Source organism: Puma concolor, chromosome A2 (assembly GCF_028749965.1).
Source record: "Puma concolor isolate L17-30 chromosome A2, mPumCon1.1.hap2, whole genome shotgun sequence".
Taxonomy (NCBI): Eukaryota; Metazoa; Chordata; class Mammalia; order Carnivora; family Felidae; genus Puma; species Puma concolor.
In genome coordinates this window covers 75,867,896-75,895,709 of record NC_141668.1, presented here as the reverse complement: position 1 = coordinate 75,895,709, position 27,814 = coordinate 75,867,896, and the positions used below count along the sequence as shown (strand labels likewise).

Here is a 27,814-nt window from a genome sequence, read left to right as displayed (position 1 = left end):
GGAAATGGAACATAAAAGGAAGCACAAAGAAGTGAATTTATGTGTCTGGCCTAGTTGATCTATTTAAAATCATTTTCAGCTATAAACTGCTGCCTAGAGTTTATAATAGAACAGTCAAGTTTTAGAAGGTATTAAGAGCTATTTACGCCAGCTGTATCATTTTACAGACGAGAAGACTGAGATTCAGAGAGTTTAAGTGACTTAATCTAAGTCGCTATGTGACTTATGTAGGCAGCAGTCTTGCCTGTATGTTTGCTAATGTTCTGAAGGTGATTTTAGGCAAGAGCTTGGTTCCAATAAAACATAGCTGTATGTAAAAATACACTCATGCATATATTCCTTTATGTACATATAGATAACCCATCCCATATCTTCATGTAACCACACTGCCACCTTTACGCGCGCGCGCACACACACACACACACACACGGACATGCACACATGTGAGAAAAAGATGGCCACAGTCAAAGGGAGTGAACATACTTGTAGATATTGCAAGTTAGGTTAGAGACGAAGGCAGCTGTCAAGGGTTATGATGCCAGTAGCATTAGAAATTCTTCCTACTCACCTCACTAGCTCCCCTCCCACCAGAATACCTTGCCCACCTATGCCTCCATAGCTGAAATTCCTTTTAAAAGGGAATGAAGCTTTTTATTCTATAATGCTTAAAGTTTAAGTAATTCTGGGAGAGGTTATATTTTGGTTTAAGTGTTCAAAAATTTGTAGATGACTGATGATAGCTTTTTCTTTAAATTATTATTGGGAGATTTTGAGAGGAGACAGTGAATAGGAGAAGCCCGTCAGACTCTCACAGGGTAGTGGATGAGGGGGCAAACAAATATAAGAGGTTGTTTTAGTATCAAGATTTTTGCCTATTTATATTTCCCAGTTTTGTATTGGACCTGTCATGGATGTTTCTATCATGAGTGTCAAAAGACCGTGGCCTATTTTATTGCCTGATGCATAATACAGTATTTACTGTGGGTCAGCTTGGAGTCCTTTAAACCAGTTCTTACCCTAATGTCTGTCTTCATGAAGAGTGTGCGGTGAAGAAGTGGACAAGATCACACCATGAACTGAGTAAAATGCCAATCACCAGAAAATGGTTGATTCAAAGGGACAATTTTCAGCCTGAATGAATTCACTTGAAATGAATGCCAACCTTAACTGAATTAAGTTGTGCTCTTTCAGATCCACTGCTGTGAGTTTGGTAGACAGTTGTCTGGATTTTACATAGCTCCAAGCTAAAATCATAGGTCAAACTGTGACTTTTGGAGCCTCCAACACTATTTGAATTTCTAACCATTTTTACTGAGTTTTGAGTTTGACAGCTAATGTTCAAACCCCTGTTAATGACATGTGAACTAAAATAATTGATTCCGATGAACACCCAAATTTGTGGGTACATCTCTAACCTTGTTTGAATTCCAGGTTCTGTTGAATTTACTGGAAAAAATAAAATAACAGAAGTTTATTTGGGTATTTGTGATGATTTCTTCTTTTTTCTCTATCTACTACTACCTTGAAACATCCCTGCTTATGTAAATTTTGTCACTTTAGTTTTCTCATCAACAAGACCAAGGAACAAAAATGCAGTCATAGAGAAGACAAAGCCTTATTCCTGTTAATATTGGAATGTCTGTTATTTCCAGGCAGTACTGATAGCACAACTATTTCCTGTGATGGGCCTTGGGAATGGATACCAAAGGTGTTTTCTTGTGGCCCTGTGAATTGAAAAAACCACTCTTAATTTATGTAAAACTGTTACTTTCCCTAAATTATCCAAAAACCTTTGCTAGACCCTTCAATTGGAGATTTGAAGGTAAAGGTGCGCTTGGGCTATAAAATAAATAGAAAACACAGTCTTTGCCAATTGGAGGAGATGGTCAAGTTGTTGAGGTTAAAGTATCACAAAAAGAATAATTATAATCCAGGGTATGTAAAATATTGGAGCAAACTAAATGGTGAGTGGGATCTAATCAACAGGAGCATCTGAGCAAAGGTAATTTTTGAGAAGAGCCTTCTTTAAATGAAGAAGAATTGACATATAATTTTGTATTAGTTTTAGGTGAATAACATAGTGATTTGATATGTATATATACAATGAAATGGTCACCACAATAGTTTTAGTCACCATCTGTCACCTTACAAAGTTGCTACAATATTATTGACTATATTCCCTATGCTCTACATCCCCATGTCTTATTTTATAATTAAAAGATTGTACCTCTTAATTCCCTTTACCTAGTTTGTCCATCCCCCTACCCGCTTCCTTTCTGGCAACCATCTGTTTGTCTTTTGTATCTGTGAATCTGTTTCTTTTTCATTTGCTCCTTTGTTTTGTTTTTTAGATCCCACATATAAGTGAAAACAGACGGTGTTTGTCTTTCCCTGTCTGACTTATTCCACTTAGCATAATACCCTCTAGATTGACTCATATTTTTGCAGATGGCCAGATTTCCTTCTTTTGTATGGCTGAATAATATTCCATGATATTTATATACTTACACTATATATAAAACACCCTCTTTATCCACTCATCTACTGAAGGAGATTTAGGTTGTTTATGTCTCTTGGCTATTGTAAATAATGCTTTGATATACATGGTGTGCATATGTCTTTTTAGACTAGTGTTTTTGTTTTCTTTGGATAAATACCTGGAAGTGGACTTGCTGGATCATATGGTATTTATAGTTTTAATTTTCTGAGTAATATCTAAACTGTATTCCACAATGGCTTCAACAAATTAACATTCCCACCAGCAGTGGACAAGAGTTCCCTTTTCTACACATTCTCACCAACACTTGTTATTTCTTGTCTTTTTGATAATAGCCATTCTGACAGGGGAGAAGTGCTATCTCATTGTGGTTTTGATTTGCATTTCCCTTTTCATGTACCTGTAGGCTGTTTCTATGTCTTCTTTGGAAAAATGTTTATTCAGTTTATTAATGGGTTTATTAACCCATATTTTATTCAAATTGTCTTTGGTTTTGTTTTTTTTTTTTTTTAATTTTTTTTTTCAACGTTTTTTATTTATTTTTGGGACAGAGAGAGACAGAGCATGAACGGGGGAGGGGCAGAGAGAGAGGGAGACACAGAATCGGAAACAGGCTCCAGGCTCCGAGCCATCAGCCCAGAGCCTGACGCGGGGCTCGAACCCACGGACCGCGAGATCGTGACCTGGCCGAAGTCGGACGCTTAACCGACTGCGCCACCCAGGCGCCCCGGAATTGTCTTTGGTTTTGATATTGGGTTATATGAGCTCTATAAAGATATATTTTGGATGTTAATCCCTTATTGGATATATCATTTGCAAGTATCTTCTCCCATTTAGTAGGTTATCTTTTTATTTGTTGATGGTATAATAGTTTTTTAGTTTGATGTAATTTCATTTGTTGCCACTTTTGTTCTTGCCTGTGGAAACAGATCTGTCACATAAACAGAACAAAGCATAAAAATCATATGATGCATCTCAGCTGCAGGAAAAGCCTTTGACAAAATTCAACACCATTTTAAGATAAAAATTCTTAAACAAGTGGGTACAGAGGGAATTACCTCAACGTGATAAAAGCAATGTATGACAGACCCACAGCTAACGTCATAGTCAAGTTGAAAAGCTGAAAGCTTTTCCTTTAAGATGAGAAACAAGACAAAGATACAAAAAATGCTGACTTGAGGGGCACATGCACCCCTGTGTTTATAGCAGCACTACCAACAATAGCCAAATTATGGAAAGAGCCCAATGTCCATTGCCTGATGAATGGATAAAGATGTGGTTGGTATGTATGTATATTTGTGTGTGTACACACACACACACACACACACACACACACACACACACACACAGGAATACTACGTGGCAATGAAAAAGAGTTAAATCTTGCCATTTACAACAACGTGGATGGAACTAGAGGGTATTATGCTAAGTGAAATAAGTTAGTCAGAGAAAGACAAATATATAATTTCACTCATATGTGGAATTTGAGAAACAAAATAAATAATGTAGGGGAAGGGAAGAAAAAATAAATAAAGAGAGGGAGGCAAGCCATAAGAGACTCTCAACTACAGAGAACAAGCTAAAGGTTGCTGGAGGGGTGGTGGGTGGGGGGATGGGTTAAATCAGTGATGGTCATTATGGAGGGCACTTTTTGGGATGAGCACTGGGTGTCATATGTAAGAGCTAAATCACTGGGTTCTATTCCTGAAGCCAAGACTACACTGTATTTTAACTAGCATGAATTAAAAAAAAAAGAAGAAACAAAACAAGGATGCCCACTCTTGCCACTTTTATTTAACAGTGTTGGAAGTCCTGGCCATAACAGTTAGGCAAGAAAAAGAAATAAAAGGCATCCAAATTGGAAAATAAGAAGTAAAACTGTAACTATTTAGAGATGACATGATACTATATATAGAAAATCCTAAACCTTCCACCAAAAATCTATTAGAACTGATAAATGAATTTAGTAAATTTTCAGGATACAAAATCAGTATACAGAAATGTGTTGTGTTTGTATACATACACTAATAACTATCAGAAAGAGAATTTAAGAAAACAGTCCCATTTACATTTGTATCAAAAAAAAAACCCAATAAAATAACTAGGAATAAACTTAACCAAGGAAGTGAAAGACCTAATACTCTAAAAACAGTAAGACATTGATGAAAGAAATTGAAGATGATGCAAATAAATGGAAAGATGTACAGTGCTCATGGATTGGAAGTATTAATGTTGTTAAAATGTCTATACTACTCAAAGCAATCTACAGGTTCAGCAAAATCTCTATCAAAATGTCAATGGCATTTTTCATAGTACTAGAAAAAATAATACTAAAATTTGTATGGAACCATATATGACCCGAAATAACCAAAACCATTTTGAGAAAGAAGAACAAAGCTGGAGGTTTCACACTCCTAGATTTCAAGCTATACTACAAAGCTATAGTAATTAAAACAGTACAGTACTGGCACAAAACCAGATATATAGATCAATAAAATGTAATAGCCCAGAAATAAATGCCCATTTATATGGTCAGTTAATCTATGACAATGGAGGCAAGAATATACAATGGGAAAAAGTCTGTTTAATAAGTGGTGCTGGGAACACTTGACAGCCACATGCGAAAAAGGAATCTTGAACAATAATATAGTGGGAACATGGCTTGGTGTGGGAGGAATTCTATGATTTGGTGTGCCCTATGTGGAGGGCACTAACAAAGTATGTGTAAGGGCAGTGAAAGCTGATGGTTACAGAATGTCCAAGGGTCTTCTGTGCCTGGAACATCCTATGGCCTTCATACTTAGACAAATGCCTATGTTCTTAAAAAATGTATAGCTGATAAATGCAATTTTGAAAACCAATTTGTCTCAGTACAGTTAAGCATGGATTACTGACTTAATTAAATTCCCTTAATTTCAAACACTAATTTACTGTGACTGATTATTTTAACATAATTCAGATACCTTAAATAAAGAAAACAAGTACAAATATGATTATTGCAAATTATATTACTGTACTTATACTCATCCTATTTAAAACACAAACATTGTGGGTTTAATTAATTTTATTATTTCTGTGTGTCTTTTTATACCTTCTCTATACCTTCTATAGGGTTACAGATCCACTTATTTAAATTATTTCCAAGGGGTTTCAGTACTATTTTTTGACTCTTCTTGGGGTGGTGTACTCTTTACAGATCCACAAATAAAACAGAGCCTTCTTAGATAGCAGGGGTTATAGGATCTGAGTAACAACATTGGGGTCTTGGTTGCTTTTTCCAAAGTGATTCAGATCTGAGTCACTGGTTAGCAGTCAGTTGAGTCTTCATTTGAAGGGTTAAATTTCACTTAGTTATTACAATTTAACTCATTTCCAAAAAATGCCTCCCACTTCGGTTTCACATAAGTTTTCTTTGTAGTCTGGTGTCTCTCCACTAGACATATTCTTTGTAAAACATTGCTTAGGCAACATCACATACTCTTTGGTCTGTTATTAGAGCATGCTGTGTTGCTGCTCTTTCTACACTTGTGCTGCCTAGGGCTCTACAGACCCTGGCCAATCATTCCTGTTTTTGGGGTACAGTTCCTACTTTTTCTAGCACCAGTTGCCTTACTCCTTAATGCAGTTCCATGTATTAAAACCAACCATATCCTATTATATTCATGCTTCTTTTATTTTATAACTTCCCTTTGCCCTTTATATTAACTTCCCTCTTTTGAAATCATATTGAACTTATGGTCTTCCAATAACTCAGCTTGTTCCACTTAACCATAATTTTATTTTTCTGGTGCTGGGCAAATACATAACCACCATTTGGCTATTAGGAATCCCTATAGGCAGACTCCTTTGTCCCTTCTAGCATTGCCCATGACATTTCTAAAAGGATCCTAGTTTTCTGGTAACAGCTGGATATTTCACAGCTGTTTTGTGTTTCCTACCCTGTGAACTAGAGTCAGGTTACTTTTCAAGGATTCCTCTTTTTTCATAGTGAAGAATTGGAACATAGACCAAAATCTGGACACTAGGGGTACACATGAAAGTTAGTAAGGCTTCAAAGAGCTACTGTTTGGTCGTTGGAAAACTCTGCCTTTTTGAGGTTATGGAACAGTTCCCACTGATTCTTCCCAATTTGACCTATCATGCTTCTGTCCTTGATTTTTGTTATAGTGTCAGATTATGTGTATCATCAAGACTTTCTACTGCACTGACCATAAGCATTTTGTTGAGGGAACAAAGTGATTCTATTTGGTAGGGGGAATGTTTATTTAGATTGCTGAGAGGCTGTAGAAGGAATCAGATGAAGACTTGCACAGTAGCACCTGTGTATAATCTGACTTCTAGAATGTTCTTTCATTGCTAGTTCTGTTCTCTTCACATAACCTGGGTTCTTCAATAATTTTATTCAATGAGCTGCCAGAAATTGCAGCTTTCTAGGGGAAATGAGTACTATTCTTAGTTCATCTTGCCTGCATCTTTCTCTAGACCTAACCCTTTCCTCTTTTGGGGGTCTGCAGGGTGAGTTGCCTGACAAGCTCATGAGGTCAACAAGGCTGGTTCCCTATATCTTTATGAAGGATCTGGATCCTACTTTCTTTTCTGCTTGTGGTTAACAGAGCTAGCTAGATCACATTTAAGTTGTTTGTCCCAAATGTTGGAAACTTGAAACTTTTCCAGAGCGGTCACTCTGCCCTATGTGGAAAATTCAAGTATAGATTACTTTCCTGGATGAAGATACATGTACAAAGCAGGTGCTGATAATGATGTTATTCACATAAACCCCAGGCAAAATGGAGACCAAGATTAATTGTGTATAAACTTAATTATGTAGAGAACTTGTTTGTGGATGTTATAATGCTGATGGAGTTACATCCTGCAGAAAACTCGTGATATATGGTCATTTACTGACAGTAGTCATAAGAATCATCACTTATTTTCTCCTGAATCTGATACAGTATATCAAATTCAGGAAATGGTATTTGCGACATGTTCCTAAGAACATTCTGCTCAAATATCAAAGTACTTTAAACAATTTCAGTAAAGTAAGCATATTAGTTTTCTATTGCTGTGTAACATATCACCACAAACTTACTACCTTCTTAGCTCAGTTTCTGTAGTCCAGGAGCAACACGGCTGGTTTTTCTGCCCTTGGGCTCACTCGAAATCAAGATGTTGGGCATGGTTGTAGTTCTTACCTGGGGCTCACGATCCTCTCAATCACTGTTGTTGGCAGAAATAATTTTCTTGTGGTTATAACAGGAGCACAGTCCCCATTTTCCTGCTAGTTGTTAGCCAGCGAGCACTCTCAGCTCTTAGAGGCTGCTCACAGTGCTGTGTCGTGTGGTCTCCGTTTCAGTTCACGGCATGAAATGTTTGCTTTCTTCCAGGATGCCCACATCACATCTCTCTTTTTCTTCGGCGACTAGCTGGAGAAAACTCTCTGCTTTAAAAAAAATTTTTTTAATGTTTTTATTTATTTTTGAGACAGAGAGAGGCAGAGCATGAGCAGGGGAGGGGCAGAGAGAGAGGGAGACACAGAATCAGAAGCAGGCTCCAGGCTCTGAGCTGTCAGCCGAGAGCCCGACGCGGGGCTCGAACTCACAGACTGTGAGATCATGACCTGAGCCGAAGCCAGACACTCAACCGACTGAGCCACCCAGGCGCCCCAAAAACTCTCTGCTTTTAAAGAGCTTGCCTCACTAGGTCAGGCCCACTCAGGATAATCTCTCATTTGCCATATCACACAATATAATCATGGGAGTGATCTCATCATATTCACACTCAAAAGGGAGGGGATTATTCAAAGGTGAGAGACATTGCATTTAGGGTATAGTCATGAGCATAGCTGCCTTCCAAAGGTGAGGGACATTAAGTGTCATTTTAAAATTCTATCACAATGAGCTTGTAGTTAAAAAAATCTTTTGTTAATACATTTTATGCATATACATGTATGTTTATTATTTTTCCTGTCAGGACTACTGTCTTTCTGACAATAGCTTTTAAATAATAAATGTTTCAGAGATTTGGTACTTTTAGCAAGAGCCAGACTATTTCTTTGACTGAACTTTCTTAGATCTGATGATAATTAGACAGAACCTTATTGAGCTTTCTTGTGGGCCAGGCACCAGGTGAGGCACTGTAGGAAAAGGGTGCAGTAATGTAGACAACATTCTTGCCTGCATGGAACTGGATAAGAAGATAGTGAGCCTCAAGTGTGTTCTGCTGATGGGATACCTGGAAAATATGGTACTCTGCAAACCGCGATGGGATACTGAAATATTTAAAATTATCATATGAACTACAACCTAACTAGCAAGAAATTATATGATGAATGTAGTGAATAAAATCACAACCATAGGCATGTTTCCACATAAGTATACTATTTCCAAGTAGTTTATTTTATGTTAATGATAGTTTCTACTTGTATTTTGTTGTTTGTTAGTAGATGACAAAAATGATAAATGTGAAGTGCTTAAGAATGTGGGAAATATTTCAGTTCAGAAAATGTTGTTGAAATAACTTTTTCCTTGGGGCACGTGGGTGGCTCAGTGATTGTGACTCAGAAAGTGATCTCTGGGTTATTGAGATCAAGTCCCATGTCAGGCTCTGACAGCATGGAGACTGCTTGGGATTCTCTCTCCCTCTTTCTCTGCCCCTTTCCCACTTGCCTCTCTCTCTCTCTCTCTTTCTTTCAAGATAAATAAATAAACTTAAAAAAGGAATACTTTTTCATATTAAAAATTAGGAAAAGGCTGCCACTCTTTTGTTTTAATGGTAGAATACTTTAGAGAGGCTGGTTTTCCTAGGGGCATAGGTCACACTGATGTTTACAATTATCAAGTATGCTATAGTTAGATCTATAAAATGAGAGGCTACCTGACTGAACATATAAATAAATGTAGGACCCTTGATATAAAATATGAGGAAGGAGATAAGACCTTACTTGCAGTAGATTCTCTAACAATTTCTCTTATTTAAATTGTATAGACTCAGAGAATTTATCGAGATTTCCAGTCGGAGTCCCTCTGTCTCCTAAACTTCACAAGTAATCTTGTGAGTCTTAGCTTTGTGAGAACTGGTAGCACAAAGAACAGCAAATGACAGGTTTATATGAGTTTATGCAGTTTCATGAACTTGTTAAGAATTAAGTTTATTCTTTCAACTTTGATGGTGCCCTTAGAACTCTTCTTTCTTCTGCTGACATGATGAAGTGACATTTGTCATTTAGCCTTTGCTAATATTTGTTGCTGTGGCTGTGTTGGTCTCCATGTGTTACCAATTTTTACAGCATAAAGTTCCCCCCTATATCTAGAAAAAGGTTTTCACATATTTTCCTATATAGAGAAAAGCTAATATTCTATGTGATAAAATATATTTTACTAAGATAGTTCAAGGACCTTGAATAAAAAGTAGAATATCAGGTTAAATGGAATGCAGGGTGAGCTCTGTAGTCTCCTTTTGCAAAAGTAGGAGATGTTTCTGTGGCACTCTGTTTCCTGGTGCTATCTTCAAGGATAGAGTTGGAGTCCAAATATAGTCACCATTTTCCTGTTATCCGTGTATCAATTCAGTCCACATGTACATCTTTTTATATTATCATTTTATATACATTCCTTACCTCATTTGCTTTATATATGCATATGTAAACCTCCTTTTAAGTTAAGTAAGAAACTGGTAATATTTTATGGCTGAAACAGAGATTAGCTTCTTCCTGAAAGTGTCACAGTCAGTTGAAAGACCCATGAATTGGTTTCTTTTCCTTTTTTCTTTACTCCTCTCAGCCATGTTTTGTAAGTTCTGTATATAGATCCTGCACACATTTTGTCAGAATTATCACTAAATCTGTCTTAAGTCTTTCTAAGACATCTTCAACAGTTTTATGATGATATCCTTCTCATTTGACTTAATTAAAATTCAACCTGTGCTTTGCAGTTGAGATATACTTGTAGGATAGAGCTGATGCTTAAGATTTAATTAAACTTTTTTTTGTTTGTTTAAAAAATTTTAAGAAAGGGCATAATTTAGTTAAACATACCTTCCTACTTTAGCAGTTTTCAAAAATTACATTGCTAGATATGTTTATTATGCAATTCAAACAATACAGGGTCTATAAATAATTAATAATCTTACCCTTTACCAATTTAGTTCCATATGTCTAGAGGTATCTTATGTTAACAGTTTTGGTGTTTTCTTCTGTACCCTTTACTGTGCCCATACATACATATACATATATTTGTATCTAGATCTGTACTTGTGTGTCTTCATATATATCTGTATCTGTATCTATCTGTATCTATTCACACACTAGACACATGTGCTCCTCATATGGAATCATCCTATATATAACACTCAAATACTTTGTATTTTTCTTTTTAACTGTCCAGGGTTTTCTTAAATGTCTTCTGTTTCCTGATTTTTAAAATAAAGACATGGAGACTTTTCACAGCAAGAAAAAAAAAAAAAAAACCTTTAAAAGCAGTTTCAGAGTTGCCTTTTCTCTAGAGAGAACGAGAGAGTTTACCTAGCTTCACAAACAAGCCAGAAGCCATAAAGTTATTTAATAAGAACAACAAAGTCTTCAGAGTACAGGAAGAACAAAAGGTTTAGAACATAAAGTGGAAAACAATGGGGCAAAAGTTAGAGAAACTAAAATAAATTGAGAGAGTAGGGCAGGCAGGGTAGGAAGAGAGTGAGGGAAGTTGGGAAGCAAGTAGGGGTCTTGTGGATTTTGAAATGAAAGTTATTCCGTGTTTCTCTTTTACAGTATTATTTCTTTGCATCCTTTAGTTTTGGTATTAGAAAAAAAACACTGTTTTCAATTTTTCAACATCTCTAACCATTAGTTCTTTTATATGCTCAAGTTTTAGATTCCAGTTTGGAGATGAATTTAGGATGGGGACAGATGTACTTTTGAAAAACATGATGACCTTTTTCTCTAGCTGTGTTAGCTGCTTCTATGATGACCCATCAGTTAAAATGCCCATCTAATTTCGCTCGACTGATTTTTTTTAAAAAACAATTATTATTATTAAGGCAAGTTGTCCAACTTCCTAATGATTCAGAGTAATCCCACTTGCAGGCAGATGGTAAAACATGTGATGGGGTTCAAGAACCTTCTTAGGTCACTAGTAGTCTGAACCTTAAGCTTCTCATTTTATGGATAGCATTTTTAGTGTCTGCCCTAAATGAATATAAGCATAATGATTATGAAGAATTTTTCATATTGGGATTTAAGCTGGTATAGTTTTTAGAATGTGACCTTTCTGGGTATTTCCTGAAATGGAAATTGGCATGCTTTCTAGAATAATAAATTGCGTGTTTAGTGATATTAAAATTTCAGTGGAGAGTTCTGAATTTGTTTTTCTTCTTTCCTAGATATGTGTCACAAAGATGTCTACACGGAACTGCCAGGGAATGGACTCAGTGATCAAACCCCTGGACACAATTCCTGAGGATAAAAAAGTCAGGGTTCAGAGGACACAGAGCACTTTTGACCCATTTGAGAAACCAGCTAATCAAGTAAAGAGGGTGCATTCCGAGAACAATGCTTGCATTAACTTCAAGTCCTCCTCCACTGGCAAAGAGTCACCAAAAGTTAGGCGGCACTCCAGCCCCAGCTCGGTAAGTACAGTCTTCTTTATCAGCAGGGAAACCGCAGTATCCCTCTTAGAGTTGTACCTTGCTGTGCTGGAAGAGGGCAAGAGGCTTTATCATTGCATGATTATGCATTCTCTCACAGCGTGGTTTAATGTTTTGGGGGAGAGAGAGAGCACGCAATCTATATACAGACTCTTTATTCATAAGGACCCAGCAGGCAAATGACAGATGATTCAACTTATTTTTGGAAAATTCTTTTTTTTTTTTTTCCTAGTTGTTTCCAGGTAGAGGAATTTGTAATTAAAGATCCTTTGCTATTTTCAAACCCTTGCAAAGGATATTGAACTTCCCTGTTTTTGTGGGCAGTAAAGATAGATTTAAGTTTGGCAAATTCACAAATGACAAAGAATGTCACTTCAGAATTCGTGTTAAATTTTGTTCACTTGTCTTATACGAGTTTGTTTTCAGTGCAAATATTTTAAAATTTAAGAGGTTGATGTTGAAATTGATCTTTTAAAAAAAATGTTTATTTTGAGAGACACAAAGAGAGAGGGCACTAGCAGAGGGAAGGGGAGAGAGAGAGGGAGAGTGAATCCCAAGCAGGCTTCACTCTGTCAGCACAGAGCCCGATGTGGGGCTCTGTCTTACAAACTGTGAGATCACACAACCTGAGCCTAAATCAGGAGTCGGGCATTTAACCAACTGGGCCCCCCAACACCCTAAAATTGATCTTCTTAAAGAGAAATCCTATTCATCATATTGAAATTTTCTAAACTCACACTGTATTAAGGCAAGTCCTGCCTTTAGACTTAAGGAGGTATAATGTTTTGAGGTGAATGCTGCTTTTTTACTGTAAAATATTTACTGAAACTTATATCCCCCAAACTGGCCTGTGTTTAACCTTCTAAAAAACCTTATGATCTTCTAAAATTAAGTAGTTTTCAGGTGTGCATGGGTGGCTTAGTTGACTAAGCATCCTATTCTTGGTTTCGTCTCAGGTTATGATCTCAGTTTGTGAGTTCGAGACCCATGTCAGGCTCTGTGCTGGCAGTGCAGAGCCCACTTGGGATTCTCTCTTTTCCTCTCTCTCTGCCCCTCCTCCGCTTGTGCTCCCTCCCTCCCTCCCTCCCTCTCTAAATAAATAAATATCAAAAAATTTTAAAAATTAATTTTTGAATTTAACTTACAGTTAAGAACCTTTGAGTGATGTTCTAACAGTTTAAAAGCTAAGAGGAGAATGCTAAGAGAATTTTGATTCTATCATCTTGCTAAGAAGCATGCCATTTCACAAATATTAAATATTAAATTTGATGAGGGTAAAACAGAGCCAGAAATGTCAACTGCTAGGAAAGTATTGACACTTGTGTGACACTGCACAAATCTTGTCACATTTTGTGTTAATGAAGCTGAAATAAATACTATCAATGCAGCATTTGTTAGGATCATTGATTATCTGTTTGTTTGTTTTTTTTCCCCAAACTGGCCTGTGAGTGCAAGGTAACATCTATCTAGGTCATAGATATATCCCTAACTCCTGGGAGAACTTTTAGTGGCATTTAGAAGAAATGAAAGAAGTTGTTGAGAATGATTAAGCCTATGTTATGGAAAGAGAATTATACGCGTTTTACTCTATAGTTATCTTCATACTATTACACGTCAGGGCACCTGGGTGGCTCAGTCAGTTAAACATCCGACTCTTGATTTCGGCTCTGGTTGTGATCTCATGATTTGTGAGATTGAGTCCTGTGTCAGGCTCCGCACTCTCAACATGGAGCCTGCTTGAGATTCTCTCCCTCCCCCTCTCTCTCTGTTTCTCCCCCGCTCATGTGTGTTCTCTTTCAAAATCTATAAATAAGCATTAAAAAGTATTGTTATATGTCAGCCTTTAAATGGTGTATAGAAACTGGCATTTTTAGATATTGCAATGTGACATATTTATACTAAAAAATTATTTCCTGTTTACCTGAAATTTAAATTTAACTAGTTGTCCTGTATTTTATCTGTAATACTAGTTATAATCTACTGGTAAGTTACTTCTTTTGTTGCTCAGATTCTTCCTACTTTAGTCATTGGGAACTCATTTAGGTTGGGTCCTGTGTCCTTTTGAGATGTCTTCATCCCTCTGTTTTTTGAATACTTCCTTACTTTCTGATCCTACAAGACACTTTTGACTTATATTGTATTTTCCCAGCCCCAGACCTAAAACTAACCATTCTCCAAAGAATCTCAGTTCCTTTTATTGGAAAGTGGTAGTTAGAAACCAAGATGTGGGTGCTGGGTATGCTTGTTGCTACTAGGGGTCATGTGGTTTTAAAAGTCATTGTGTCTGTTGCACTATGAATGATAACAATGGAATTTCAATATTTTTAATATTTAATAAGGAATTAATTTCAATTCTTATTAAGGAAAGTTGAGTCTTGCTTAATGCTTCTGGTATCTCTTTCTCTCTAAAGCTAAATTTTATCTTTATTAAAGTAATGCTTGAACATAGCTTAAAAGATCAAATAGAGGAGTCTGGGAGTATTGCAATGGAATAGATTTTGAACTCCTCTTGTGATTGGAACAACAAGTAGAGTAAAACCAAAACCAGTGGATAATGACAACAAATACAGGTGAAAATGTAACTCATGAACCTCAAAATAGGAGTGAGGGGAACACATTAATAGTTTTCAGAACTGCGTGGCATCAGAAAGTGTGATTGGAAGCTCAGGGAAGGCTGTGTCAGAGAAAGCCCCCATTACCGTTATGATCAGGTACACACTGCAGCTTGTTGGGTCATTCTTAGGACAGTGATAGCAGCAACTGGGAGGGACTTGGATTGCTTCTGTGAGTAGATGAGTGCAAGGAGACCATGGTGGTCTACTGATATTAGAGTGGTCTGCTGGCCTTTTTGTGACTTCTCTAGAAAGCCAAATTGAAGCACCTTTCCAGGACAGATCCCTGTACTGAATAGAAGTGTTGAAGTAGACTTCTGTGCAGGTCACGTTCAACAGGGACAGAGGAAATGGATGATCCAGAACGAAGTGTTGGGGCAAAAAGATGGGGGAAGAGTGTGTGCTAGATTTTCTTAATTTTTTCAACTTCATGAAAAAGATGAAAGAACTTTATTCTAGGAAGCTAGAAAAGGTATCTTGGCCACACCCCTATCTTAAACTACTGAATAGTTCATTTTGCTAAAACTAGCCAATAGAAAAATTATTGGTTAAATCCCATACAAAACTATGAAAAAAAGAAAAAGAATAAAGAGCAGAGTAACATGTTTACAGATAATGAAAGCAACCTAGGAGGTGAAATTATCTTTATTTGCAGATTTTTGATGACATATCTGGAAAGTCCAAAGGAATCAATGGAAATACTCTAAGCAATGGGAAAAATTAGAGATATGATGTTATAAATTAACATACGAAACCCAAGAGAAATCTTTATAAAAACAAGAATCATTGTTGAAAACTGGTAAAAAAGCAAATGACTAAGCATTTATTTTCTGTGATTCCTATATAAAATTTACCTCAAATTTACCTAGTTTTGATGGGGGAGGGTGAATTTCTCTTTTAGAAATAATCCCACTAATAAATAAAGAAAGGATCGTGTCTTTAGGAATCACAATTTGGTAATCCCTGACAAGTTAATATATATAGGTAATGATTGTCAATACCTACTAACATCACCAAAAGAGAGACAGCCAAACATTATGATGTCCTAGTGGAAGTTAACACAAAACACCAACAAAATTAAACCTGAATCTGAACAAGCCTCTAGATTTGGGAGAGGATTTTCTCTGCTATGTCTTGTCCCCAAATATATTTCCTCTACTTTTTGGCTTTTAATAAGTAGTATTTGCCATCTTATGATGCTATAAATGCTGTTCATAGCAAGACAACATGATATACTATGATTAAATTTCCTTCCTTGAATAACTTTTTTTTAATGTTTATTTTTGAGAGAGTGCAAGTGGGGGATGGGCAGAAACGGGGGATAGAGAATCCAAAGTGAGCTCTGCGCTGACAGCAGTGAGTCTGATGTGAGTGAGGCTTGAATTCATGAACCCTGAGATCTTGACCTGAGCCAAAGTAGGATGCTCAACCTACTGAGCACCCTAGGTGACCCTTGAATAACTTTTTTTTTAAGTTTATTTATTCTGAGTGAGAGAGAGAGAAAGCAAGAGGGGGAGAGGCAGAGTCCCAAGCAGGCTTCGTGCTGTTAGTGCAGAGCCTGACTCAGGGTTCAGACTTACCATACATGTGATCATGACCTGAGCTGAAATTAAGAACGGGACACTCATCCAACTGAGCCACCCAGCCACGCTGTTCCATGAATAACTTTTTAAAATTTATTTTTTCTTGACATACAGTTGTTCACACAATGTTACATTAGTTTTAGGTGTACAACAAAGTGATTCAACAACTCTATCCTTCTTTGCATAACTTTTAGATTTTCTTAGTCATAATTGCCTCCTATGAATTATTATAATTACAATCACAAATTGAGGTTCCAGACTATCTGGTAACATTATAAAACTTCTGAAACAAATCAGAATCAAGGAACCTGTCAGTTTTTCTTCCCCCTGAGATTGTCCTTGATGTTGTCATTCCTTCTAATCCAGTCTGGACTAGTTGATCCCCAAGCCTGCTGTCCTGAGGCTTCCCTTCACCATCTTCTTGAGAAGTTTCTTTTCCATCATTTTTGTGTTAAATACCTAAGCTCTGGGTTATATGTCTTGTTCTTGGTTTATGTCATTGCCATACACCTATGCTTTTATTCATACTTGGCAACTTGATTAATAATCTGTGTTTAGGATTCTAGCTTAGAAAATAAATTTTTTCATAGCCTTTTGAAGACATTGCTTTGTCCCTATATTGTTATTTAAAGCCATAGACTATTCTGATTCCTAATTCATTCTTTGTGATCTGCTTTTTTTCTTTATGGAAACTTCTAAGACTTTCCTTTCATCCCTGATGTGTACCTTTTTCTTGGGACTTAGGGGATCTTTTCAATTTTGAAATTAATTTCTTTCAATTTCAGAAACTATTGTTTTATTGTATATTCATTTTCTTTTTGATTTCCTCTGCTTTATGGATATTTAAAAAAATTTTAACATTTCAGTTAAATTTTTAATTGTTGCTGACATTTACTTCCAGAAGCTCTTTCTTATTCATATATTCTTTTTAAAATCAACCTGTTCAGCGGCATCTGGGTGGCTTAGTTAAACATCCAACTTTGGCTCTGGTCATCTCACAGTTCATGGGTTCGAGCCCTGCATTGGGCTCTGTGCTGACAGCTCAGAGCCTGGAGCCTGCTTTGGATTCTCTGTCACCCCCTGTCTCTGCCCCTCCCCCTCTCATACTCTGTCTCTTTCTCTCTGAAAAATAAACAAACATTAAAAATTTTTTTTAATGAATCTGTTCTTTTTCAATGAATAATATGTTGCCTTATATGTTTTTGAAGATACTAAACATAGCTTAGAGAAATTTTGAGGAATTATTTTACTATACTTCCTGAATTATCTCCAGTTTCCTTTGAGTTCTTTGTTTCTGTTTATTTGTTTTGGTCTCTGCCTTGCCTGTTAAGATTTTTAATTTTGGTGAGTCTAGATCATGCCTTTGGATAGAACTGTTGGCTGAGTTCATATTATGAGTAATGTACAAACAAGGTGATAGGAAGTTCTTTGTGCCATCAGTGCTTGTCAACAGGCAGGGCTCAGCATAGGCAATAGCAGTAAAGACCTAGTCATTTCATAGGAAGGCTATCACATGTCAGGATCAATCCATCTTTTTCCTTGGCTGAGTAAAGTTACAGATCTATTTTTTAGGATACAAAAGCCTAACTGCTATTTTTCTGAGATGTTCAAGTGTCTCCCACTGTCTCCCAGTTCTGCACAGACTGTCTTGTGCTTTGTTTTCATTCAGTATGGCTCTTCATCCTGATTTCCACTGTGCTTGGTGTCTGTCCCAGTTCTGAGCCTGTCTGGTTCACCCTTTTCAGAGAATAAGCCTCTACGAGGATCAGGGAAGGGCAGACACCTGATCCAGAAAGTCAAGTTCCCGGGAAAGGACCTGTTCCTTAAACTCATTCCAACTAAGCACTTTGTTTTTGGCCCCTCGTTAAAGTTCAGCTTCTAATTCTTGAGTGTTTCTGGAATTCTGGAGTATGAACTGAGTTTGTTCTTAATTGGTTTATGCCTTTGGTCATCGTCCTGGTCATTGACCTACCATCCATTTGCCTCCAGTCTCCTAATTTTTGTTTGTATCTATCTTGTCTGCAATCTTCTTCTTACTCATTCTGTTTGCCCTTGTGAGTTATAACTTGACTGTCAATTTAGTACAGATTGGTGAGGGAGAGAGATTAATACCTGTGTTAAAACTACTATGTTTAACTAGAAATTTATACTGATTCTCTCCTATTGTTAACTTCGTTTAGATTCTCTTTCCTGAGTTTCTTACTGGGCTTACCCTTTCCTGTTCTACCCTGGGAAGTCTTTCTTATATATCAGGCCACTTACTTTGTGTGGAAACTGCTTTGCTTCTTTTCTTTATAGGGGTTTTTGCCTCCATTCAATATGCGTTGGAAAAAATGTCTTTGCTCTTTTCTCCTCAAGCTGGAAATGGTTTCTTTTTCTCTTTAGAATGATGCTGTAATATTCTGTTTTATTCTGAGTCCTTTTTACCTACTACCTTTTTGTTCTCTCCCCTATTGCGATGGAAGAGGGTATTTTATGATACCGTCTCTCTCTCTCTCTCTCTCTCTCTTTTAAATGGAAAGACTATTTTCCTTTGGATTCTTCTTCATTGGGCAGAAAATGGAGGCAGTAACAATTTTTGTGTTTTGCCACTTTATATGCCATCTGATAGTGTATGGGTTTGATTGTTTCACACCCACTGGCGTGGGTTTTAGGACAGATATTATTATAAAGATTTGTAAAGGCTGATAGGCATCAGAACACTCCCTTTACCCAAGAGCCAGCAGGTTTAATGCCATATCTTTATTTTATTGTTATTTTTTGAAGTATTAGTTATCTTGAATAGGCCTCAAGGGCACAGTTGAGAACGAGGGAGAAAGTGAACAGAAGTGGCATGGTGCTGAGCCTGTATTTTAGTGAGGAAAACAGGATACCATTCCTGTCTCTTGGAAATACTGTGGTAGATATATTGTGTAATGCCACGTCTTCCCAACTGGGTATATATCTCTGCACTACTGGTCATTGTCTATGTTAGGAATCATGACTGAAATCAAGAAGCCAAGAGGACCTTGACCACGGAGACCATCACATTCACCTGTACTTCCTGAATTTGTCTAGACAGTGGCACTTTAAAATTCAGGCGGGATCTAAAGAATGTGATTTTAATTGAATTGGTATCTTTCAAGAGGTAATTTGACAGATTTTATTTATTTCAGACATTAATCTTGAGTGCCTACTCTTCCTGGGTCTAGTCCCTGGGTAGCATTTAGTACTGTCACTGACAAGACAAGCTTTTCTTCCCCTTTTCCTCCCACTTCCTCCAACCCAGCTGTGCTCCTCAATGGCTAGAGCAATTGGAAGTGCTGTGGGACATTGCCTTTCTTGCTAGCCCAATTTAGAAGGGATTTCATTAAGCTGCGTTATCATAAGCTAAGCTTAAAGAGAACATATTTTCAGAAATTCATATTTAGAGTAAGGTCCTCTTTATATTCCACCAAGTCCTCCAAATTTGTCTCCTCCCATCTCTAGAAAAATCTATATCCCATGATAGTCAGGCCCAATCTGAAGAGAGGGGAAGAAGGTGCAAACATGAGAAACATGAGAGTCCTACTTTAGTTCTCAGGTGTTTATCCTTGGGGGGAGCGGGGGTGGGTCTTATCTTGGCATTGCCTTCTTCTTGTGGGGACTTGAACATTTCCAGACAGAACCAAGCCCCCTTGTCATGTTGTAACCACCTGTGGCGCTTGGATCTATCTCTCTGTGTGGCATCTAGATCTATTTTGTAACCAAGTTATCCATCAAGTGTGGATTACTTTAGTGTGACTGTGTAATAGGGCTAGAAATACAGGATGATAGAGCCTCTTTCTGAAATCAAAGGCAGAAAAAAAATGAGCAAAGGCATATTTCACTTGAAATTCTCATTTAATGAGGCCACGTGGTTCTGATTGAATCCTTCCCACCTTACCCTCACATCCACTCTCAAAATTATAGTATAATACAGTAGTAGTGCAATGATTGTTATTGTGGTTTGCCTGCAATTTAGGGCATCATCAGTAATGCTAAGCAAGGGGTTATTTATGAAGGTTAAAATCATTTTCAGTGAATTCAGTATGAAATTCCAGACATTGTTATAGCCATGTCATGGTGTCATTAGAATGAACATTGAAGTATTCTCATGCGGTTTATAAAAATATAGTTAAAAAACACATCCCTGCTTCTAGGAATGGGGTTTCAGTAGATGATAAATTCAAGAAGAATTTAATGCCTCTTCCATGAGAGTTAGGTCTCCATGGGAAGATTCTTCCAGTGCAGTAGTGGTAAAGAAAATAGGTTCTTGATTCTAATTAACTTGGTTTGAATTCTAGCTCTGCCATTAGCTACAGGATGTTAGATGAATTATTTTACTTCTCCAGTCTTTAACTTGCTCATGTTCAAGTGAGGATACTAACGGAACCAACCTCGGGGTGGTGTTACAGGAATTAAAGTTAGATAATGTATTTGAAGTGATTAGCTCAAAGCCAGGCGCATAGCAAACACTTGATATTAACTAGCTGTCACTGTTAATTACACAAACCATGAACTAGAGCTAGCAAGGGCCATGAGCATGTCCTTCATGGCAGGGTGGCAGACACCATTCAGCTGGAATAGTATCTTCATTTTTTCATTATCTGTGCCAATGTTCCCCTCCACTGGTCCAGACAATTGATGGTCTCTGTACCTTTATTCTGTTAAAAAAATGTATTTATATTATTTCACTAGATTCCACATCTCTGTGAAGTTAGTATTGGTTGGTAATTGCTGATTAGCCCTCTGTATTTCCAATTCTCTAAAGTGCTATCTCAAGCCTGCACTCTAAGTAGGGAAGTGATAAACAGAGAATAGTTGCCCCATAAAATTGTTTCTAATCCACTCATGCACCTGACAGCAAAGAGCCAAAGATAATATTTAGTACTAACTACATATTGGTTTGATCTAGCATCTTTACTTAAATATGATTTTAAAAAGTTGCAAGAAAAAAATAGACAAACCAAAGGCCTGAACTTTAATTATCAAATAAAATAAGACCGTTCCTTCTGAATTATTCTTAATTTCACTCATTTGATGGGAAGTATTTTATTATTGGCCTCTTTGATGACTTAGCAGTTGGATTCCTTATTTCTATGCATACTAATTAGAGATCAGAATGGTTCTGTTTACTTAAAATAGGGGATTGACTTTACAAGACTAAAGCTCAGACTGTCTCATAGACATAGACCCATTCTTTTGAAGATAGAAATGTTTAGAGAGATATTACATGTGAATGGAGCTATGAAGCTAGCATGATTGATCTTAGATTATAGTGTATTTCCACAATGTATCCATATCAGTTTCACAGGGAAAATAACATTGATTGTCTTACCACCCAATGTGGCAAATATTAATTTTCTGCCATCACAGTATTAATAGGGTATACTTTCACCATGGCAGTTAATGCATCCAAATCCATTTAATTAAATAAATAGACTACTTTGTGCCATTAGCATCTTCTTTTACTTGATTTTTCTTATGGACAAATGAGGGTGTTCATTGTTTTTTTTTTTTTTTTTTGAAAGTGTATTCTCTTTGTTTTTCTAATTTCCTCAATTCACTTTCTTTAAGTAGTACATTTAGTGTGATCTATATCCTAAAACAATTACACCAGCTCTAATATATAAGACAGTTTATGAAGAATGAAGTATATCATTTTTAGAAAATTATTTGTGCCTTTTCAGGAAGAGAAAATACTGACTTCCCATTCTTGTACCAGTTTTGTGTGACTATGTCTTGTACTTGCTATAAGTACGCATTAGCAGTTTATCTCCTAATAGGAGAAAAGAGGTAATTTTCTGCTGCTGCTTTTTTCTTTAACTTAGATTAGATTTATTCTTAAAGGAGCACAAAAGCAAACACAGACTTTTCATTCTAATTTTAAATAATTTAGAGTGGAACTGTGAACACAATATTTTCCCCATTGAAGACCATTTTATACTGAAGTTTAATATAGGTTTTAAAATTTCTATTTAAAACTTGGGCTCAGAAGGGTGATGGTAAAGTGTGACATTCGCAAGCTGTTTCCCGGTGATGAAAAATGCATGAGAACATAACCCACACAGGACTAGTCAGGCGATTTTGAATGTAATTTTCCATTAAGTTTTACTTGATTCAGCTCAACAAATGTTTATACCTTACAAGTTTCTTGAAGAACAGAATACGTGGTCCGTTGTCTTTATTAATCCTCTCCTATTATGTCTAATTCATATTACTTTCAACCTTTCTTCTTGTATGTTCATATATATGTATGTTTTCTTGTATGTATTGATTTGGCTGTATCCCCTGGGCTTTAAAATGTCATGTCCTAAGTGCCACATATTTATTTATGAATTTTCAGTTTTGATTTTCTTTTTAACTCACATGCCTAAAATATATGTTTCCTTTTGTTCTTCATTGCTAATTTTATTGCATTGTGTTTAGAAAAAGTAACTTAAAATGTTCCTGCAGTTTTGAATATTGATATTTTCTTTGTGGCTTAATCTGTGGTCATTTTTTTATGAATTAAAATGTGTGCTTGAAAGGAATATATATTAATATGTGTATTAGATTAAAGTGGTAATTCTAATATTCAAGCTTATAAATCCTTCATTTGTTTGCTTGCTTTGTTGATGTCTGAGTGATGTATGTTTGTTGCCAATTATCACTGTGAATTTGACAATTTCTCATTTTATTGCTATTAGCAGCTGTTTGATACGTTCCAATACTATGTTAGTTGACTCATACTCCTTCATGATTATTAAATTTCTTTGTGGATTCTAATATACATTTTTATGGGGTATACAACTTTAATCTATTTGTTGTTTTATGAATTCTATCTTGTTTGTCTTCATTATTGCTTTAATGCACTATTTTGTAAAATTACTTTTTTTTTTTTTTTGCTGTATTTTCCCTTTACTCCTTTATGTTCAGGTTTACTTATTTTAATTCTGTCTCTTCTGGAGAGCATATTGCTAGACTTTCTTTGTTTTTTTGGTCTGAAAAGTTTCTTTTTTTTTTTTTTTTTTTTTTTTTTTATTTTTTAATGTTCATTATTTATTTTTTATTTTATTTTTTTTTTATTCTTTTTTTTTTGTTTTGTTTTGTTTTTTTTTTTTTATTTATATATGAAATTTATTGTCAAATTGGTTTCCATACAACACCCAGTGCTCATCCCAAAAGGTGCCCTCCTCGATACCCATCACCCACCCCCTCCTCCCTCCCACCCCCCATCAACCCTTAGTTTGTTCTCAGTTCTCAACAGTCTCTTATGCTTTGGCTCTCTCCCACTCTAACCTCTTTTTTTTTGTTCCCCTCCCCCATGGGTTTCTCTTAAGTTTCTCAGGATCCACATAAGAGTGAAACCATATGGTATCTGTCTTTCTCTGTATGGCTTATTTCACTTAGCATCACACTCTCCAGTTCCATCCACGTTGCTACAAAAGGCCATATTTCATTTTTTCTCATTGCCACGTAGTACTCCATTGTGTATATAAACCACAATTTCTTTATCCATTCATCAGTTGATGGACATTTAGGCTCTTTCCATAATTTGGCTATTGTTGAGAGTGCTGCTATGAACATTGGGGTACAAGTGTCCCTATGCATCAGTACCCCTGTGTCCCTTGGATAAATTCCTAGCAGTGCTATTGCTGGGTCATAGGGTAGGTCTATTTTTAATTTTCTGAGGAACCTCCACACTGCTTTCCAGAGCGGCTGCACCAATTTGCATTCCCACCAACAGTGCAAGAGGGTTCCCGTTTCTCCACATCCTCTCCAGCATCTATAGTCTCCTGATTTGTTCATTTTGGCCACTCTGACTGGCGTGAGGTGATATCTGAGTGTGGTTTTGATTTGTATTTCCCTGATAAGGAGCGACGCTGAACATCTTTTCATGTGCCTGTTGGCCATCCGGATATCTTCTTTAGAGAAGTGTCTATTCATGTTTTCTGCCCATTTCTTCACTGGGTTATTTGCTTTTCGGGTGTGGAGTTTGGTGAGCTCTTTATAGATTTTGGATACTAGCCCTTTGTCCGATATGTCATTTGCAAAGATCTTTTCCCATTCTGTTGGTTGCCTTTTAGTTTTGTTGGTTGTTTCCTTTGCTGTGCAGAAGCTTTTTATCTTCATAAGGTCCCAGTAATTCACTTTTGCTTTTAATTCCCTTGCCTTTGGGGATGTGTCGAGTAAGAGATTGCTACGGCTGAGGTCAGAGAGGTCTTTTCCTGCTTTCTCCTCTAAGGTTTTGATGGTTTCCTGTCTCACATTCAGGTCCTTTATCCATTTTGAGTTTATTTTTGTGAATGGTGTGAGAAAGTGGTCTAGTTTCAACCTTCTGCATGTTGCTGTCCAGTTCTCCCAGCACCATTTGTTAAAGAGACTGTCTTTTTTCCATTGGATGTTCTTTCCTGCTTTGTCAAAGATGAGTTGGCCGTACGTTTGTGGGTCTAGTTCTGGGGTTTCTATTCTATTCCATTGGTCTATGTGTCTGTTTTGGTGCCAATACCATGCTGTCTTGATGATGACAGCTTTGTAGTAGAGGCTAAAGTCTGGGATTGTGATGCCTCCTGCTTTGGTCTTCTTCTTCAAAATTACTTTGGCTATTCGGGGCCTTTTGTGGTTCCATATGAATTTTAGGATTGCTTGTTCTAGTTTCGAGAAGAATGCTGGTGCAATTTTGATTGGGATTGCATTGAATGTGTAGATAGCTTTGGGTAGTATTGACATTTTGACAATATTTATTCTTCCAATCCATGAGCAGGGAATGTCTTTCCATTTCTTTAAATCTTCTTCAATTACCTTCATAAGCTTTCTATAGTTTTCAGCATACAGATCCTTTACATCTTTGGTTAGATTGATTCCTAGGTATTTTATGCTTCTTGGTGCAATTGTGAATGGGATCAGTTTCTTTATTTGTCTTTCTGTTGCTTCATTGTTAGTGTATAAGAATGCAACTGATTTCTGTACATTGATTTTGTATCCTGCAACTTTGCTGAATTCATGGATCAGTTCTAGCAGACTTTTGGTGGAGTCTATCGGATTTTCCATGTATAATATCATGTCATCTGCAAAGAGTGAAAGCTTGACTTCATCTTTGCCAATTTTGACGCCTTTGATTTCCTTTTGTTGTCTGATTGCTGATGCTAGAACTTCCAGCACTATGTTAAACAACAGCGGTGAGAGTGGGCATCCCTGTCGTGTTCCTGATCTCAGGGAAAAAGCTCTCAGTTTTTCCCCGTTGAGGATGATGTTAGCTGTGGGCTTTTCATAAATGGCTTTTATGATCTTTAAGTATGTTCCTTCTATCCCGACTTTCTCAAGAGTTTTTATTAAGAAAGGGTGCTGGATTTTGTCAAAGGCCTTTTCTGCATCGATTGACAGGATCATATGGTTCTTCTCTTTTTTTTTGTTAATGTGATGTATCACGTTGATTGATTTGCGAATGTTGAACCAGCCCTGCATCCCAGGAATGAATCCCACTTGATCATGGTGAATAATTCTTTTTATATGCCGTTGAATTCGATTTGCTAGTATCTTATTGAGAATTTTTGCATCCATATTCATCAGGGATATTGGCCTGTAGTTCTCTTTTTTTACTGGGTCTCTGTCTGGTTTAGGAATCAAAGTAATACTGGCTTCATAGAATGAGTCTGGAAGTTTTCCTTCCCTTTCTATTTCTTGGAATAGCTTGAGAAGGATAGGTATTATCTCTGCTTTAAACGTCTGGTAGAACTCCCCTGGGAAGCCATCTGGTCCTGGACTCTTATTTGTTGGGAGATTTTTGATAACCGATTCAATTTCTTCGCTGGTGATGGGTCTGTTCAAGCTTTCTATTTCCTCCTGATTGAGTTTTGGAAGAGTGTGGGTGTTCAGGAATTTGTCCATTTCTTCTAGGTTGTCCAATTTGTTGACATATAATTTTTCATAGTATTCCCTGATAATTGTTTGTATCTCTGAGGGATTGGTTGTAATAATTCCATTTTCATTCATGATTTTATCTATTTGGGTCATCTCCCTTTTCTTTTTGAGAAGCCTGGCTAGAGGTTTGTCAATTTTGTTTATTTTTTCAAAAAACCAACTCTTGGTTTCATTGATCTGCTCTACAGTTTTTTTAGATTCTATATTGTTTATTTCTGCTCTGATCTTTATTATTTCTCTTCTTCTGCTGGGTTTAGGCTGCCTTTGCTGTTCTGCTTCTATTTCCTTTAGGTGTGCTGTTAGATTTTGTATTTGGGATTTTTCTTGTTTCTTGAGATAGGCCTGGATTGCAATGTATTTTCCTCTCAGGACTGCCTTTGCTGCGTCCCAAAGCGTTTGGATTGTTGTATTTTCATTTTCGTTTGTTTCCATATATTTTTTAATTTCTTCTCTAATTGCCTGGTTGACCCACTCATTCGTTAGTAGGGTGTTCTTTAACCTCCATGCTTTTAGAGGTTTTCCAGACTTTTTTCTGTGGTTGATTTCAAGCTTCATAGCGTTGTGGTCTGAAAGTATGCATGGTATGATTTCAATTCTTGTAAACTTATGAAGGGCTGTTTTGTGACCCAGTATATGATCTATCTTGGAGAATGTTCCATGTGCACTCGAGAAGAAAGTATATTCTGTTGCTTTGGGATGCAGAGTTCTAAATATATCTGTCAAGTCCATCTGATCCAATGTCTCATTCAGGGCCCTTGTTTCTTTATTGATCGTGTGTCTAGATGATCTATCCATTTCTGTAAGTGGGGTGTTAAAGTCCCCTGCAATTACCACATTCTTATCAATAAGGTTGCTTGTGTTTATGAGTAATTGTTTTATATATTTGGGCGCTCCGGTATTCGGCGCATAGACATTTATAATTGTTAGCTCTTCCTGATGGATAGACCCTGTCACTATTATATAATGTCCTTCTTCATCTCTTGTTACAGCCTTTAATTTAAAGTCTAGTTTGTCTGATATAAGGATGGCTACTCCAGCTTTCTTTTGGCTTCCAGTAGCATGATAAATAGTTCTCCATCCCCTCACTCTCAATCTAAAGGTGTCCTCAGGTCTAAAATGAGTCTCTTGTAGACAGCAAATAGATGGGTCTTGTTTTTTTATCCATTCTGATACCCTATGTCTTTTGGTTGGCGCATTTAATCCATTTACATTCAGTGTTATTATAGAAAGATATGGGTTTAGAGTCATTGTGATGTCTGTATGTTTTATGCTTGTAGTGATGTCTCTGGTACTTTGTCTCACAGGGTCCCCCTTAGGATCTCTTGTAGGGCTGGTTTAGTGGTGACAAATTCCTTCAGTTTTTGTTTGTTTGGGAAGACCTTTATCTCTCCTTCTATTCTAAATGACAGACTTGCTGGATAAAGGATTCTCGGCTGCATATTTTTTCTGTCTAGCACACTGAAAATCTCGTGCCAATTTTTTCTGGCCTGCCAAGTTTCAAAAGAGAGATCAGTCACGAGTCTTATAGGTCTCCCTTTATATGTGAGGGCACGTTTACCCCTTGCTGCTTTCAGAATTTTCTC

General features: G+C 36.8%; 1 protein-coding gene across 8 annotated transcripts in view; it reads left to right on the top strand.

Annotated features, from left to right (window-relative positions):
• CDK14 (cyclin dependent kinase 14) overlaps window positions 1-27,814 on the top strand; it is a 638,124-nt gene that overhangs the window by 159,715 nt on the left and 450,595 nt on the right. For all 8 annotated transcript variants that reach the window (XR_015247658.1, XM_025929509.2, XM_086696604.1 and 5 more), the window contains one exon: window positions 11,870-12,115. Coding sequence is in view for 7 of the 8 variants with exons in the window: in XM_025929509.2 (XP_025785294.2) it covers window positions 11,870-12,115 (246 nt within the window). In the remaining variant the exon portion in view is untranslated. The remainder of the gene's footprint in view (window positions 1-11,869; window positions 12,116-27,814) is intronic.